This window comes from Macaca fascicularis, chromosome 6 (assembly GCF_037993035.2).
Source record: "Macaca fascicularis isolate 582-1 chromosome 6, T2T-MFA8v1.1".
Lineage (NCBI taxonomy): Eukaryota > Metazoa > Chordata > Mammalia > Primates > Cercopithecidae > Macaca > Macaca fascicularis.
The window spans coordinates 39151634-39169067 of NC_088380.1; the positions used below are offsets into that span (position 1 = coordinate 39151634).

The window sequence follows — 17434 nt, forward strand, 5'->3', positions numbered from 1 at the left end:
TGGCTCTCACCAGCTTGCTTGCTCACTCCTCTCTAGCCACACCTGGCTCCCCCTTGTTCCCTGAATCCTCCAAGCAGCCCCCCCCACCTCAGGATCTTTGCAGAGTTTTCTCCCTCACTTGTGGGCTTTTTGTTGTGTTAGTCAGGGTCCCATCAGGAAACATTTGGCACACTTGGAACAGGATGACTTGAGGAGGATTTATTTGCAAGGTATGGAGTTGGGGACTTCCTGGGTCTTGGAAGCAGTGTTTTTTCACACAGCGTCAGCCACGAGGAAGACTGTTCCTCTGGCATTTACTAAAGAAGCTCCACAGTGTCTCTGCAATGTTCTTCCTGGTGTTGACTCCTGTTCTGCACTTTTTGATAAACTTTATTGATTTTAGCAGAAAGTTTTTGGATAGTAGGTAGGACTCATCTTCCTTCTGTCTGTGGTCCTCAGGTGGCCTGGGGCCTGAAACACGGGGGGTGGCCTTGTCCAGTCCCACTACTGGAAATAATAATCACTTTGCTCATGCATAGGCAGTGACTACTGTGTCCTGCTCGCCCCTGCCCAACATGTGTCAACTGATGACAGAAAAAACAGGGAATCTGAGCGATGAAGCTAAGCTTCTAGGAGTCATAGCCCGACGTATGTGAGAAACAGTACAAAGGGCAGGAATTCCAGACAAGACTATCCTGTGATCTTTTATTTTTGGTTTTAGAGATAGGCTTGGACACCCAGGCTGGAATGTAGTGGTGTGATCATGGCTCACTGCACCCTTGAACTCCCAGATACAAGGGATGCACCTGACTCAGCCTCCCTTGAAACTGGGACTGTGGGCACATGCCACCATGCCCAGGTAATCTTAATTTTTATTTGTAGAGATGGATCTTGCTATGTTGCCCAGTCTGGTCTGGAACTCCTGGCCTGAAGCAATCCTCCAGCCTCGGCCTCCCAAAATGCTGGGATTACAGGCATAAGCCATCATGCCTGGCCCAGAAAAGACTATCTTGATGGTTCTCAAAGGCTCTTCTGTGGTACCCAAACCATAGAAATACATCTTTTGTAAATACTCATGTCTTTCCATTGTGTTGCTTGACAGCTTTTATTCTCTAATTTCTGCTTACCCTTAAATGGCAAGTGGCTTCTAATTTTTAGTCTTAAGTTTTTCTGCCCCATAACCTGAATTTTTTGTGACATGTAAAATACTCGATATTCTAGGAAAATGTCAAAATTTGAGAAACATTTTAAATAGTCCTTTTCAAAAACATTTGGCAACATGCACATCACTCTCTGAATCATCTGCCTTTAAATTTATGAGGGATATTTTAAATTGCAAAGTGAGTGTCAGACATTTTGGTGGATTTTGCTTTGACTTCCCCTTGGTTATGATTAGAAATTATTTCCTCTAGAATTAGTTTTCCTCCTGGCTTTAATATTCAGTTGTAATACAAACTCATTTGAAGTTTTATTTAAAATTGACATAATAATTATACATATTTATGGAGTACAGTTGTGATGTTTCAGTGTATGTATACATTGTATAATGATCAAAGTAATTAGCATATTGAAAGTTTAAACATTTATCATTTCTTTCTGATAACATTTAAAATTCTCTCTTCTAGCTATCTTATTTTTATTTTTATTCTTTTCTTGAGATGGAGTCTCGCTCTGTCACCCAGGCTGGAGTGCAATGGCGCCATCTTGGCTTATTGCAACTGCTGCCTCCTAGATTCAAGCAATTCTCCTGCTTCAGCCTCCTGAGTAGCTGGGACTATGGATGCGTGCCACCATGCCTGGCTAATTTTTGTGTTTTTAGTAGAGATGGGGTTTTACCATGTTGCCCAGGCTGGTCTCGAACTCCTGACCTCAGGTGATCCACCCACCTCAGCCTCCCAAAGTGCTGGGATTACAGGCATGAGCCACTATGCCCAGCATCTTCTAGTTATCTTTTTAAAAATTGTATATATAATAATTGTACATATTTAGGAGGTCTATGTGATATTTTGATACATACATAAAATGCATAGTAATTAAATCAGGGTCTTTAGGGTATCTATCACCTGAAACATTTATCATTTCTTTGTGTTGGGGAAATTTTTTCCTTTAGCAATTTTGAAATACACAATATGTTGTCGTTAGCTATAATCACCCTGTGGTGCTATGGAACACTAGCCCTTGTTCCTCCAGTCTAACTGCATGTTTGTGCCTGTTGACTGCCCCCTTCCTAACCCTTTTCAGCCTCAGGTAACCATCATTCTAACTTCTATTTCCATGAGATCCACCTTTTTTTTTAAAACTCCCACATAGGAGTGAGAACATGTGATATTTTGCTTTCTGTGCCTGGCTTATTTCACTTAACATAATGACCTTGAGTTCTATCCATGTTGCTGCAAATGACAGGATTATATTCCTTTTTATGGCTGAATTTTATTCCACTGTGTATATATACCACATTTTCTTTATCACTCGTCCATTGAACGACACATGTTAATTCCATCTTTCCTATTGTGAATAGTGCTGCAATAAACATGGGGGTGCAGGTATCCCTTTGATATACTTATTTCTTTTTCTTTGAATAAATACCTAGTAGTGGGATTGCTAGATTGTATAGTAGTTCTATTTTTAGTTTTTTGAGAGACCTCCATACTGTTTTCTATAATGACTATTCTAATTTACATTCCCAGCAACAGTGTATGAGTTCCCTTTTCTCTGCATCATTGCCAGCATTTGTTATTTTTGCCTTTTTGATACTAGCCATTCTAACGAGTAAGATGACATCTCACTGTGGTTTTGATTTGCATTTCCTTGATGATTATTGATGTTGGGCATTTTTGCCATATACATGTCGGCCATTTGTATGTCTTCTTTTGATAAAAGTCTGTTTGGAACATTTGTCCACTTTTTAATGGGATTTTTGTTGTTATTGTTGAGCTGTTTGAGTTCCTTGCATATTCTGGATATTAGTTCCTAGTCAGATGAATAGTTTGCAAATATTTGCTCTCATTCTGCAGGTTTTCTCTTCACTCTGTTGATTGTTTCCTTTGCTATGGAGAAACATTTTAGTTTGATATAGTTCTATTTATCTGTGTTTGTTTTTGTTTCCTGTGCTTTTGAAGTCTTAGTGATAAAACTGTTGCCTTGACCAATGTTCTGAAGTGTTTCTGCTATGTTTTTTTCTAGTATTTTTATAGTTTAGGTATTATGTTTAAGTGTATAATCCATTTGGAGTTTTTGTCTATGATGAGAAATAGGGATCTAGTTTCACTCTACTGCATTGCTATCCAGTTTTCCCAGCACCATTTATCAAAGAGTGTGTCCTTTCCCCAATGTATGTTCTTGTAACCTTGGTTGAAAATCATTTGGCTGTAAAAATGTGAATTTATTTCTGGGTTCTCTGTTCTCATAAATTGGTCTATGTGTCTGTTTTTATACCAATATCATGCTGTTTGGGTTACTGTAGTTTTGTAGTGTATTTTGAAGGCAGGTGTTGTGAGGTCTCAGTGTTGTTCTTTTTGCTCAGGATTGCTTTGTCTATTTGAGATCTTTTGTGGTTTCATATGAATTTTAGAATGGTTTTTCCTATGTCTATGAAAAATGTCACTGAGGTTTTGATAGGGATTGCATTGAATCTGTAGATTGCTTTGGGTGATATGGTCATTTTAACAATACTATTTCTTCCAATTTATGAGAATGGATTTGTTTGTGTTTTCTCCAGTTTCTTTGATTAGTGTTTTGTAGCTTTCCTTCAGCGTCTTTCACCTCCATGGTTAAATTTATTTTTAGGTTTTTTGGTGTATCTATTGTAAATGGAATTGCTTTCTTGATTTCTTTTTTGATCAGTTTGTTCTTAGTGTAGAGAAACACTGCTAGTTTTTCTATGTTGATTTTGTATTCTGCAACTTTACTGAATTCATTTATCAGTTCTAATAATTTTTTGTGGAGTCTTTAGGTTTTTTATATACAAGATCATGACGTCTGCGAATGGGGACATTTTTTCTTTCTCAATTCGGCTGCCTTTTATTTTTCTCTTGCCTGATTGCTTTAGCTAAGACTTCCAGTACTATGTTGAATAAGAGTTGTAAAATTGGGCATCCTTTTCTCATTCCAATTCTGAGAGAAAATATTTTGCTTTTCGCCATTCAGTATGATGTTAGCTGTGGGTTTGTCATATGTGGCCTTTATTATGTTGAGGGTCGTTTCTTCTATGCCTAGTTTGTTGAGAGTTTTTATCATGAAGGAATGTTGAATTTTATCAAATGCCTTTTCTGCATCTATTGAGATGATCATATGGTTTTTGTCCTTCATTTTTTTTTTTTTTTGATGTAATGTACCACATTTATTGATTTGCATAGGTTGAACCATTCCTGCATCCCTGGGATAAATCCGACTTGATCATGGTGTATTATCTTTTTGATGTGTTGTTGGATACTATTTGCCTAGTATTTTATTGAGGATTTTTGCATCTATGTTCGTCAGGGATATTGGCCTATATTTTTCTTTTTTTGTGTGTCCTTGTCTGGCTTTGGTGTCAGGGTAATGTGAGCCTTGTAGAATTAGAGAGAATTCCCTCTTCTTTAATTTTTTTTAATACTTTGTGGAGAATTGGTGTTACTTCTTCTCAGTAAGTTTGGTAGAATTAAGCAGTACAGCCATCTGGTCCTGGACTTTCTTTATTGGGAGACTTTTATTACTGATCCTATCTCACTACTTCTCATTGGTCTGTTCAGATTTTCTATTTATTTCTGGTTCAATCTTGGTAGATTGTGTGTGTCCAGGAATTTGTCCATTTCCTCTATGTTTTCTAATTTTTTAGCATACGGTTGTTCATAATAGTCTCTGATGATTCTTTGTATTTTTGTGTTATCAGTTGTTATGTCTGCTTTCCCTTTTCTGATTTTGTTTATTTGGATCTTCTTTTTTTCTTGGCTAGTCTAGCTAGAGGTTTACCAATTTTGTTTACCTTTTAAAAAAAACAGCTTTTGTTTCATTGATCTTTTATGTTATGTTTTTAGTCTCTATTTCATTTAGTTCTTCTCTTTATTTTGTTCTACTAATATTGGGTTTGCTTTTTTTTTGCCTTTCAGGTTCCTTGAGATGCATCATTTGGTTATTTATTTGAATTTTTTCACTTTTTTGATATAGATATTTAATGCTGTAAACCCCTCATAACACTTTTTGCATTATCTTGTAGGTTTTGACATGATGTGTTTCCATTTTCATTTGTTTCAGGATTTTTTTTTTTTTTTTTTTTTTGAGATGGAGTCTCGCTCTTGTCCCCCAGGCTGGAGTGCAATGTTGCGATCTCGGCTCACTGCAACCTCCGCCTTCTGGGATCAAGTGATTCTCCTGCCTCAGCCTCCTGAGTAGCCTCCCGAGTAGTCGCCCACCACCACGCTTGGCTACTTTTTGTATTTTTAGTAGAGATGGGGTTTCACCATGTTGGCCAGGCTAGTCTCGAACTCCTGACTTCGGGTGATCTGCCCACCTCAGCCTCCCACAGTGCTGGGATTACAGGCGTGATCAGGAATTTTTTATGTCCTTAACTAATTCATTGACCCATTGGTCCTTCAGGAGCCATTTTTCCAAAGAAAATTTCCAAAGTTTATCCTGTTACTGAATTCTAGTTTTATTCTGTTGTGGTTTGAGGAAACACTTGATATGATTTTGGTTTTTAAAAAGTTGAGATGGCCAGACCTGGTGGCTCATGCCTGTAATCCCAGCAGTTTGGGAGGCCGAGGTGGGCAGATCATGGGGTGAAGAAATTGAGACTATCTTGAGAACATGGTGACACTCCGTCTCTACTAAAAATACAAAAATTAGCTTGACATGGTGGCATGTGACTGTAGTCCCAGCTGCTTGGGAGGCTGAGGCAAGAGAATCGTGTGAATCCAGGAGGCAGAGGTAGCAGTGAGCTGAGATCGCGCCACTGCACTCCAGCCTGGTGGCCGAGCGAGACTGTCTCAAAAAAAAAAAAAAAAAAATTAGTTGAGACTTGTTTTGTGGTCTAAAATATGGTCTATTTTTGACAATATTCCATGTGCTGATGAGAAGAATGTGTATTTTGCAGCTGTTGGATAAAATGATCTGTAAATGTCTGTTAGGTCCATTAGGTCTAAAGTACAGTTTAAAATCAGTGTTTCTTTGTTAATTTTCTGTCTAGATGATCTGTCCAATGCTGAGAGAGGGACATTGAAATCCCCAAATATGGCCGGGTGCGGTGGCTCACCCCTGTAATCCCAGCACTTTGGGAGGCCGAGGCGGGCGGATCACGAGGTCAGGAGATTGAGACCATCCTGGCTAACAAGGTGAAACCCCGCCTCTACTAAAAATACAAAAAATTAGCAGGGCGTGGTGGCAGGCGCCTGTGGTCCCAGCTACTCCAGAGGCTAAGGCAGGAGAATGGCGTGACCCCATTAACGCGGGGGAGGCGGGGCTTGCAGTGAACCGAGATCCCGCCACTGCACTCCAGCCTGGGCTACAGAGGGAGACTCCATCCCCCCTAAAAAAAAAAAAAAGAAATCCCCAGATATTATTGTATTAGAGTCTATCTTTCCCTTTAGATTTAGTAATGTTTGCTTTATTATAAATCTGGATACTCTGGTGTTGGGTTCACATATATTTGGTATTTTTTATATCTTCTTGCTGAATTGAGCCCTTTATTATTATTATAACAACTTTCTTTTTGTCTTTCTCTGGTTCTTAACATCTATTTTATCTAAATATAGGTACTCTCACTTGCTTTTGATTTCAATTTGCATAGAATATCTTTTCCTATCCCTTCACTTTCAGTCTATATGTGTCTGTACTGGTAAAGTTTGTTTGTTGTAAGCAGCCTGTAGTTGGGTCATTTTTTAAATCCTTTCAGCCTGCATCTTTCGAATGGGGAATTTAATCCATTTACATTACATTCGAGGTTATTACTGATTCGTGAAAACTTATTCCTGTATTTTGTTAACTGTTTTTTGGTTGTTTTTTATATCCTTTGTTCTTTTCTTTCTCTCTTATTGTTCATCATTGCAGTTTGGTGGTTTTCTGCAGTGGATATGTCTGAGTCATTGCTCTTTCTCATTTGCATGTCTGTTCTGCCAATTAGTTTTATATTTTCATGTGTTTTCATGATGGTAGATATCATCCTTTCACTTCCAGATATACGATTCCCTTAAGCATTTCTTGTAGGGCTGGTGTAGAGGGGATAAATTCCTTTAGTTTTTGCTTATCTTGGAAAGACTATTTCTCCTTCATTTTTGAAGGATAGCTTTGCTGAATACAGTATTCTTGCCTGAAGTTTTTTTTTTTCTTTCAGCATTTAGACTATATCAGCCTATTCTCTCCTGACCTTTAAGTTTTCTGCTAAGAAACCCATTGTTAGTTTGATGGAGGTTTCCTTATATATATGACTTGATGGTTTTCTCTTTCTTTTTAAAAAATTATCTCCCTGTCTTTGACTTTTGACTGACTTTTTTGGGGTTGAATATCTTTTGGGATCTCTGAGCTTTGTGTATCAGATGTCTATATCTCTTGCAAGACTTGGGAAGTTTTCAGTTATTATTTTGTTAAATCGATTTTCAATGCCATTGCCCATGTCTTTTCCTCATGGAACACCAGAAATTTGAGTATTTGGTCACCTTGTGATGTTCCATATGTCATGTAGGCATTCTTCCTTCATTTAAGTTCTCTCTGTCTGTCTGTATCTCTCTCTTTCTCTCTCTCTCTCTGTCTCTTTTATGACTGAGTTATTTCAAAAGACTTGTATACAAGTTCAGAAATTCCAGTCTGCTGATGAAGCTCTTGATTGTATTTTTTTATTTTAAGTATTGAATTATTCAAGTACAGGGCTTCTGTTTGGTTCCTTTTAATGATATCTCTTTTCTTGATTTTCTCATTCAGATATTAATTGTCCTGATTTCTTTGAATTGTTTATGTTATATTGTATCTCTCTGAGTTTCTTTAATATCATTACTTTGAATTCTTTTTCAGACATTTCATAGATTTCTGTTTCATTGGAATCTGTTGCTGGAGAATTATTATGTTCCTTTGGAGGTATCACGTTTCCTTGCTTTTTCATGTTTCTTGCGTCCTTACATTACTATCTGAGCATCTGGTGAAAGAGTTGCTGTTTGTAATTTTATGGATTTGCTTTCATAGGGAAAAATTTTTTTCCTATAGCTGTATCAATAGTGTTGGTTGGGTAGAGAGAGTGCTTAGGTTTTGATTCTGGCTGGACACAGTAGTGTAGTCTCTGTATGACATATTTTGCTGTAATCAGCATTAGTAGTGTCTGTGAGTTCCTTGGTGGCTTAGTCTGCTGTTGTTAGTGGAAGCTGTGGTGAGACAGGCTGGTTGTTGAGCCCCACTGGTGGTGGTGGCACCGGGCCTAGTGTGTCGGTCCTTGGGCCCCCACATGCCCACCTGATGTACACAAGCACCAGTGGTAGTGGGGTTGGATGGGCCAGTCCTTGGGCCTCCATGTGGCTTTCTTGGGTGCCAGCAGTGGCAGTGGTAGGCCAGGCAGGCAGACAGATCTTCTGGCCCTTGGGCAGTATGTGTGGTGTTGGTAATGGTAGTTGTGGCAGGTCAGCCGTCAGGGCCCCAGTCAGCACATGAGTGCTGGTGGTGGCTGTGATGGGCTGTGGCAGGCCAGTTCCCAGACTCCAGGTAGTGTATGCAGGTGGGTTCTGGTGGCAGTGATGATGGCAGGCTCATGCTCAGGCTTCCAGGAGGCAGGTGCAGATGCTGGTGGTGTTAGACTGGGCATGTTAATCCCCAGGCTCCTGGATGATGTATGTGGGCACCGCAGGCTGGGTGGGGTGCGGGGGAGCTGTCATCAGGACTCCAGAAAGTGTGAGTGGCTGCCACAGGTGGTGGGCAAGGCAGATCAATTCCCAGGCCCCCGCTTCATGTGTGCAGGCACTAGTGAGGGTGGTGCTGGGCGTGGCAAACCTGTCCTCAGACCTCCGGATGTTGTGCATGAATGCTAGCTGTGGTAGATGGGGCAAGTTGATCCCCAGGGCCCCGGACAATGCACTCAGGCAGTGCTGGTGACAGTGGTTGGTGGGGTGGACTGGTCCCCAGACCCCCTAAAAGTACATGCAGGTTGGTGGCAGCCCTGATGCTGGAGGTGGGGGACGGGTTAGAGTTGCTGTCAGTGACAGTGATCCCAAGTAACAGACTCTCAGGCTTTTGGGAGCACATACTTTGGCTTCTTTTGTTCTGAGGGTAGCTTCTCCAGTGTGCTGTACCAGTTGTTCCCCAGGGTGTAGACTCAGTGAGGTAGAGTGCTGGGGACACAGCCACACTGCTGGGTTCAGTCAGCATTACAACACCACAGCCCTCTGAATGGATATTGGATGATGTCAGCAGGGCTGCAGGAATGTGGAGAGCAGGGTCTGTTGGCCCCAGCACAGGATCTAATGGGGGCTGGGCTCTCAACATGGTCCTGTGCTGTTGAGAGGAAGGGGGCGGGGACCCCACATGCACTCCCTCTCTGGAGCAATGCCATCACACAGACTCCAGACAGCTCCCTATGCTAGTCTCAGGGCTGGCAAAGGTGGAGGGACTATCTTGTGGCTAGGATTACAGGAGTGCACAGTACTGATATAAACCACTGGGGATCTCTCACTTAACTTTTCCTGGCGCGGGGGAGTTTCTTCTGGCTCTGAGCCAATCCTGTCTGGGTCATCTGCTTTACCTCTCTCTCCTCAGGGGTTCTCCGTCACTTCCCTGCTGAATTCCAGTGGTCTCTCTTCGATGCTCTATTCAACATGTGATTATCTACTCACTGTACTGGTCCTTTTAAGAGGAGGTAAGTGCCATGTGCCTCTAGCCAGCCATCTTGAAGCCCCTCCCTCAGTGTATTGTATTTGAAGTTTTAAGTAGAGATTTTGGAGAAGTATGAATGATATGTTTGCCAAAAATAGAAAGTAGTGGAAAGAGGTGCTTAAAAGAATATAAACAAAACGTGTTCTTTGCAGATTTTTTCCTCTGTTTGCAATTGGGCTTACCTATAGACAGGTCTGACCACCCTAGAATAATTTGTTGATGTGGTTTCACCCTCTTCTAGTTTTCACGGTTGTTCCCACTTACCTGTAAAATATTATTTTTAAAATAGAGGACATAGGCAGTAAGAGTTGATTATCTGGTTTACTGAATTGCTGGCTTTTGATAAAATCCAGGTGGCTGGACAGAGGCAAAAATTGTTTTCAAATTAATTGTTTCATTGTTGACCTCTGCTGAGTCAGAGTTTGAAGGAGAAAAGTGAAATTCAGTGCTTCCCCTGACTAACACATTTGTTATTAAATTAAGAACGTATTAACCTTTTTGAGGTCATCCAGCCTTATTCTTGATGTCCACAGATTTTCCCGTGGTCAAAGTACCTGATGAATCACTGAAGCTCTTTGGGTCTTTACAATTCTTTTCTAAGGAAAGGAAAACCGGAAATTATTTGGAATAATGAAAAACTGACTGTCTCTTGGGAGAATATGCTAACCTAGGTTAAATTTTAATGAGGGAGATAGGGAAGAATGGAGATGCTCTCAGCTCCAAGTAATTAATTTAAATTTAGCTCTCTTGAGACTATTGTATTTGGAGATAGGGAAGAATGGAGATGCCCTCACCTCCAAGTAATTAATTTAAATTTAGCTGTCTTGAGACTATTGTAGTTGTTCTCTTTCTAATCAGAGTTTGTTGTCCATATTTAACTCTTGTTTCTCTGCTTGACCTTTCTTTACCAATCTCTGCTTGGTCTGAATGAATTGGTTGATCAGTTATCCATTGCCACCAAGCATCAGTGGCACACGGCAATAAGCATTTATTGCTCTTTTACCTGGGGTCAGCTGCCCTTGTCTGGGGTTGGCTGGCTGCTGGCTGATCTAGGCTCATCTCAGCTAGAGCAGCTGAGGTGACCCTCTCTGTTTCATGTGTTACTCATTCTCCTTCTGGTTCCAGTAGGTGATATGGTTTGGCTGTGGCCCCACCCAAATCTCAACTTGAATTGTATATCCCAGAATTCCCACATGTTGTTGGAGGGACCTAGTGGGAGGCAATGGAATCATGGGGGCTGGTCTTTCCTGTGCTGTTCTCCTGATGGTTAATAAGTCTCATGAGATCTGATGGGCTTATCAAGGGTTTCCACTTTTGCTTCTTACTAATTTTCTCTTGCCGCGCCATATAAGAAGTACCTTTCACCTCCTGCCATGATTCCGAGGCCTCCCCAGCCATGTGGAACTATAAGTCCAATTAAACCTCTTTCTCTTCACAGTCTCAGGTATGTCTTTATCAGCAGCATGAAAACAGTCTAATATAATAGGGTAGCCCATAAATACTCTTTTCATGTCAAAGGTAGAAACACAAAAGAGCAGGTAGAAACTGGCACACCATCCTACCTGGCACACTATCACTTGTGCCTCATTTATGGACCTAAGAAGGTCCCATGGGGCAGGGAAATACGCTCTTCCTGTTTTGGGGGGGACTCTAATGTAACATGACAAGAGACATGGATACAGGGAAGGGAGAAATATGGGAGCCTTTAATGCCTCATCTACCACAGTTGGCTCAAAGAAACTTACCAGGATTGAAAATTAAATAAAATTTTCCTTCTTTATAATTTATATTTTTCAGAAAACCAGAACTGATGGCTCTATTTGTAGTCTTTCAGACAACATTCTTCTTAACATTGCTGTCCTTGAGGACTTACCAGAGTGAAGGTAAGAAGTGGAAGGAACAGTAAAGACAAAAATCATGTCGGGAACAATGGAAGTCATTGGTGCTTTGAGAAAAAGTTAAACAGTTCTTTTTTCTTTGAGAATTACTTAAAATTCATGAGTATCTCCCATGAGAAGATTTGTCAATCTCTTTAAGCAGTGGTTGCTTTAGTCTTGGCCTCTCTCATCTTGATGGCTCTCTTAATAAGCCACCCTTTGACCCTGACTTCCTGGTCGATGCACTGGTCCTTAGGGCAGTTGTAAATAGACTTAATCCCTTACAAATTCATGATGGATATATTTTATCAGACCATCATCAAAGCAGTTCTTTCTGTACCTTGCTGAGAAAAGACACTGGATATACCACATCAGTGCTGACCACTAGGTTAGTACAAGTTTCTATGTCTCTCAACTGTGTTCACTGAGAAGCTGTTAGCTTAGTAAAATATGAGTAAAAGCAATGAAAATACGAACCAATAGAAACTCTTTCAAGTCTCTGCAAGACAATATGCTAAATGCTGAAATGTTGTTTATAGATAAATAATATTTGTCACTTAGCTACTCCCCAAGGGAAGGTATTTTGAGATAAATTAACTTTATAAATAAAGTCAATAAGAATTTAATACCTCTAAAATATTTATTGATACCCTATTACTTTGAACTCGTTTAGAAGTAGATCTTAGACTTGAGAGAGTTTCTATTGGTTCATACTTTTTTGTACCTTTCATCTGTATTTTACAAAGCTTTACATTTTCCTCTTCCTGTATTTATTCTTTGCTGTGCTCTTCTTTTATTTTATTTATTTATTTATTTATTTTGTCTTTTATTTTTTTCTTCCTTTTGGTGGAGAACAGGGTCTCGCTATATTACCCAGGCAGGTCTCGAACTCCTGGGCTCAAGCTATCCTCCCGCCTCTGCCTCCCTGAGAGCTGGGATTACAGGCGTGAGCCACCGCACCCGGCTTTTTTTTTTTTTTTTTGAAATGGTCTCGCTCCGTCGCCCAGGCTGGAGTGCAGTGGCCGGATCTCAGCTCACTGGAAGCTCCGCCTCCCGGGTTCGCTTCTACCTCAGCCTCCCAAGTAGCTGGGACTACAGGCGCCCGCCACCGCGCCCGGCTAGTTTTTTGTATTTTTTTAGTAGAGACGGGGTTTCACCGTGCTAGCCAGGATGGTCTCGATCTCCTGACCTGGTGATCCGCCCGTCTCGGCTTCCCAAAGTGCTGGGATTACAGGCTTGAGCCACTGCGCCCGGCCTGCTGGACGTCTCTTTTAAAGGAGAGTACAGGTGTTTGCTCCTAGTAATTACTCATGCAGTTCCTGTCCATGGATTCATGAAAATGATCTTTGCAGGGAATATGCATAGAATTTCTCATCTTCCTTGAAACTCCATGAAAAGATATTTGAAAAAGAAAAGGAAACATTGTTCTGATAATTGCTCAATTCTCTGTCTGGCATTCCTTTCATCTGGATTTATTTATATTAGGTCCAGGGTACATGGGAAGACGCTACTATGCTGCTGCTTTTGGCATCTTAAAAACCATAGTTTGATGTTAGTCTCTTCTAATCTGGGGCCGAAAAGTGGGAAATAGGATTTCTCATTTGTAGGATGTATACCTCTCGCTCACTCTATCTTACTTGCTAAAATCTAAGCACAGTGTAACTGGACTGAGTGGTCAGACCATATAATAAGAATAATTTTCAAACAGACCCACTGCCCCACCTCCAGGTGTAACCGAAATGCAGGTTCAGTTGCTTGCAGCTTGCAGAGTCCAGTTAAAATGAGCGAGGTCTGGTATAAAAAAAGAAAAACGACTTTTTATTCCAAAGCTAACTTAGGGTATTGAGTACATGCTTTCCTCCTTAAGGGGACTGCTTTGTTTTTGGAGTAGAGAGTGGGCACTTTTCAAGCAGGGGGCCTATGCAGTGGCAGAAGTGAGCAGATAGGGATCTGCATACTCACTTTAGTACCTTATCTATTGGTTAGTTGAGTTGGCATCCTTTTTTTTTTATGTTTTTATTTTTTTGATTTTTTTGATTTTTATTATTATACTTTAAGTTCTAGGGTACATGTGCATAATGTGCAGGTTTGTTACATATGTATACTTGTGCCATGTTGGTGTGCTGCACCCATCAACCCATCAGCACCCATCAACTCGTCATTTACATCAGGTATAACTCCCAATGCAATCCCTCCCCCTCCCTCCCCATAATAGGCCCCGGTGTGTGATGTTCCCCTTCCCGAGTCCAAGTGATCTCGTTGTTCAGTTCCCACCTATGAGTGAGAACATGCGGTGTTTGGTTTTCTGTTCTTGCGATAGTTTGCTGAGAATGATGGTTTCCAGCTGCATCCATGTCCCTACAAAGGACACAAACTCATCCTTTTTTATGGCTGCATAATATTTCATGGTGTATATGTGCCACATTTTCTTAATCCAGTCTGTCACTGATGGACATTTGGGTTGATTCCAAGTCTTTGCTATTGTAAATAGTGCCACAATGAACATACGTGTGCATGTGTCTTTATAGCAGCATGATTTATAATCCTTTGGGTATATACCCAGTAATGGGATGGCTGGGTCATATGGTACTTCTAGTTCTAGATCCTTGAGGAATCACCACACTGTTTTCCATAATGGTTGAACTAGTTTACAGTCCCACCAACAGTGTAAAAGTGTTCCTATTTCTCCACATCCTCTCCGGCACCTATTGTTTCCTGACTTTTTAATGATTGCCATTCTAACTGGTGTGAGATGGTATCTCATTGTGGTTTTGATTTGTATTTCTCTGATGGCCAGTGATGACGAGCATTTTTTCATGTGTCTGTTGGCTGTATGCATGTCTTCTTTTGAGAAATGTCTGTTCATATCCCTTGCCCACTTTTCGATGGGGTTGTTTGTTTTTTTCTTGTAAATTTGTTTGAGTTCTTTGTAGGTTCTGGATATTAGCCCTTTGTCAGATAAGTAGATTGCAAAAATTTTCTCCCATTCTGTAGGTTGCCTGTTCACTCTGATGGTAGTTTCTTTTGCTGTGCAGAAGCTCTTTAGTTTAATTAGATCCCATTTGTCAATTTTAGCTTTTGTTGCCATTGCTTTTGGTGTTTTAGACATGAAGTCTTTGCCCATGCCTATGTCCTAAATGGCATTACCTAGGTTTTCTTCTAGGGTTTTTATGGCATTAGGCCTAACATTTAAGTCTCTAATCCATCTTGAATTAATTTTCGTATAAGGAGTAAGGAAAGGATCCAGTTTCAGCTTTCTACTCATGGCTAGCCAATTTTCCCAGCACCATTTATTAAATAGGGAATCTTTTCCCCATTTCCTGTTTTTGTCAAGTTTGTCAAAGATCAGATGGCTGTAGTAGATGTGTGGTATTATTTCTGAGTTGGCATCCTTATGGGCAGAAATAGACTGTAAGGTGGCTGAAAATTCTCCAGGTGGGGGAGAGTTTCACAGTGGGCATACTTTGGTTTGTAAATCAACTGTTATCTCTCAAGGCAGTCTCCTGGTGGGTGAGAGTTCCTCTCTGGGGCTTCTAAGCATGTCATTATTAATAGATGAACTTGCCCTGTAGGGAGTGTCTGGTGAAGGGGAGATAAAAGGTTATAATTGCATTTCCAAAGGGCTAAGTAGGAAGTGGGGAACAGAGGGAAATGGGGAAAAGAGAAAGTAATAAAACAATAGTAACTCCTTCTCTTTTTTTCCTGAAAAATGGGTTACTTGGTTATACAGGGTCTCCAGGAAATCCCAGGCATCTAACTCTAAGCTTTCAGCCCAGCTCATTTCTCTAGTAAAGTTTCATTTTCTGATCCAGCACTATTTACTATGTGCCTTTTATGTACAAGCCACTCTGCTCTCAGAGTAAGCTCTGCTGCTCATGCTTTCAGCTTCTTTTATTTAGATCAGATAGGCATTTCCCTGTTTTTCTATCAACCAATCTTCACTTCTGCTTCCAGCTTTCTCTGACAAGCATGCTTTCTTTGGTAATTAATCCTGTCTTTGCTCTGACCTGTACTGTTCGGATTTCTTGTCTCAATTTCTGCTGAGGATTTATTCCAAATAACCTGGCTTAATTTCTCCAATCAACAAGGCAGAGCCAAGACTTTCTTCAGTTAACCCTCGGTACATGTTTCCATCAGCCAGAGATTATGACTGCAGCAATATATTCCTCTGTTGTGTATATGTACATACAGACAGAGATAGGGAGATAAACACATAGTGTGTTTTAAAATAAAAGTTAAATTATAGTATATATATACTCAGGATTTTTTTATTACTTAAAACAATTACTACAACATATGATGAGTTTTTTTCTTTGATATTAAATGTTCTTCTAGAAACAACATTATTTTTAATTGCTGCATGATAAACCTTCTTATGAATGGACAATGGTTTATTTCCTTGAGTAGTGTTATGGATGGTCAGAGAAACAGGGTGGGGAAAGTGGGAGGAGAGTTTATGTGGTTAAGTCCTGGTCTGATTCCCAAACCTGGCCTTCTTGGCCACACTCCAGCATTATAAAAAGAGAGCTGGACAGAGACCCAGGAGCCCTAGCTTCTGGTCTGATTGTGCAGCTGTGGCAAAGTCACTTCCCTTTTTTTAACCTCAGTTTCCTTGTCTGAAAAATAATGGGATTGGATTTAATAATCTTTATGATTATTTGATCTCTCTAACTTAACCTTGGCATTTTCCACTATTTCCCAAGGAAGTCCTAGGTCGCTTTTAACCAGATTATTTTTGACTGACGTCACTCGAGCACCTGAGTCATTCAGCACTCACTGATAGCATGTGTTAATATAAAGAGTTCTTCTTTTGTCTAGAGCTTCCAGAAGTAAAGTTTAGACTGATAGTTGACTCATTCATTCAGCAACCAATCACTGAATGTCTTTCCCATAACTGGTATGTTCTTAGTCTTGGTTTCTCTAAGCTGAGTAAGGCTGAGTCCCAACCTTGTTTCACTCACAGTCTACAGGGAGACAGACATAGAAACAAACTCTTACAGCATGTTGCAATCAGTGCTCCAAACAAGGACTTAGGAAATCTAAGGAGGGATTCTGAGGTATGATTACAGTGGAGTGAATCGGATAGCTTAACGAAGTATTTCTTTTAAAATATAACTTATTATTTGATTCTCAAACTAATATGTGTTTCTGAAGAACGTTTACAAAATACCAAAAAGTATAAAGAAGAAAATTAAAATCACTCAACCTCATCAACCAGAAATAATTGCTGTTATAATGACTGTTAACATTTTATTTTTACTTTCCTTTATTGGTTTAAAAAAAAAAAACCATGTCCTTTAAAAATCGTAAAATGGAGTACATATTCTAATACATTTTTTAAAAGTGTATGGGAAAATCCAATGAAAATACATATGATTTAAATTTGGCAATAGAATAAAAGAGTAGGATTATGGAAACTAAATTTCTGTATTATGCAAGCATTTTTATCATGAGTAATTAGTGACATTGATTCATGATACTCATTTGGTGCGTAAATTAGCAATTAGTACATTCGCAATGTTACGCAACCATTATCCGATTCAGTTGCAAAACATTTTCATCACACGGAAAGGAAACCAACCACTGCTTAAGCAGTTAGTCTTGATTCCCCTCTCTCTCAGCCCCTGGCAGCTACCAGTCTACTTTCTGTCTCTATGGTACTTACTATTCTGGCAATTTCATACAAATGGAATCACAGTATAAAACCTTTTGTATCTGGCTTCTTTCACTTGGCATGATGTTTGTGAGGTTAATCC

General features: G+C 40.0%; 1 protein-coding gene across 16 annotated transcripts in view; it reads left to right on the forward strand.

Moving 5' to 3' along the window:
- OSMR (oncostatin M receptor) overlaps nucleotides 1-17434 on the forward strand; it is a 95598-nt gene that overhangs the window by 9934 nt on the left and 68230 nt on the right. For 11 of the 16 annotated variants that reach the window (XM_073993340.1, XM_073993341.1, XM_045393652.3 and 8 more), the window contains exons 2-3: nucleotides 9685-9784; nucleotides 11599-11684. The exons of 2 other annotated variants lie outside the window; for them this stretch is intronic. Coding sequence is in view for 11 of the 14 variants with exons in the window: in XM_045393652.3 (XP_045249587.2) it covers nucleotides 11612-11684 (73 nt within the window). In the remaining 3 variants the exon portion in view is untranslated. The remainder of the gene's footprint in view (nucleotides 1-9684; nucleotides 9785-11598; nucleotides 11685-17434) is intronic. 3 more of the 16 variants (XM_015451322.4, XM_005556772.5, XM_073993337.1) reach the window with 1 other exon arrangement.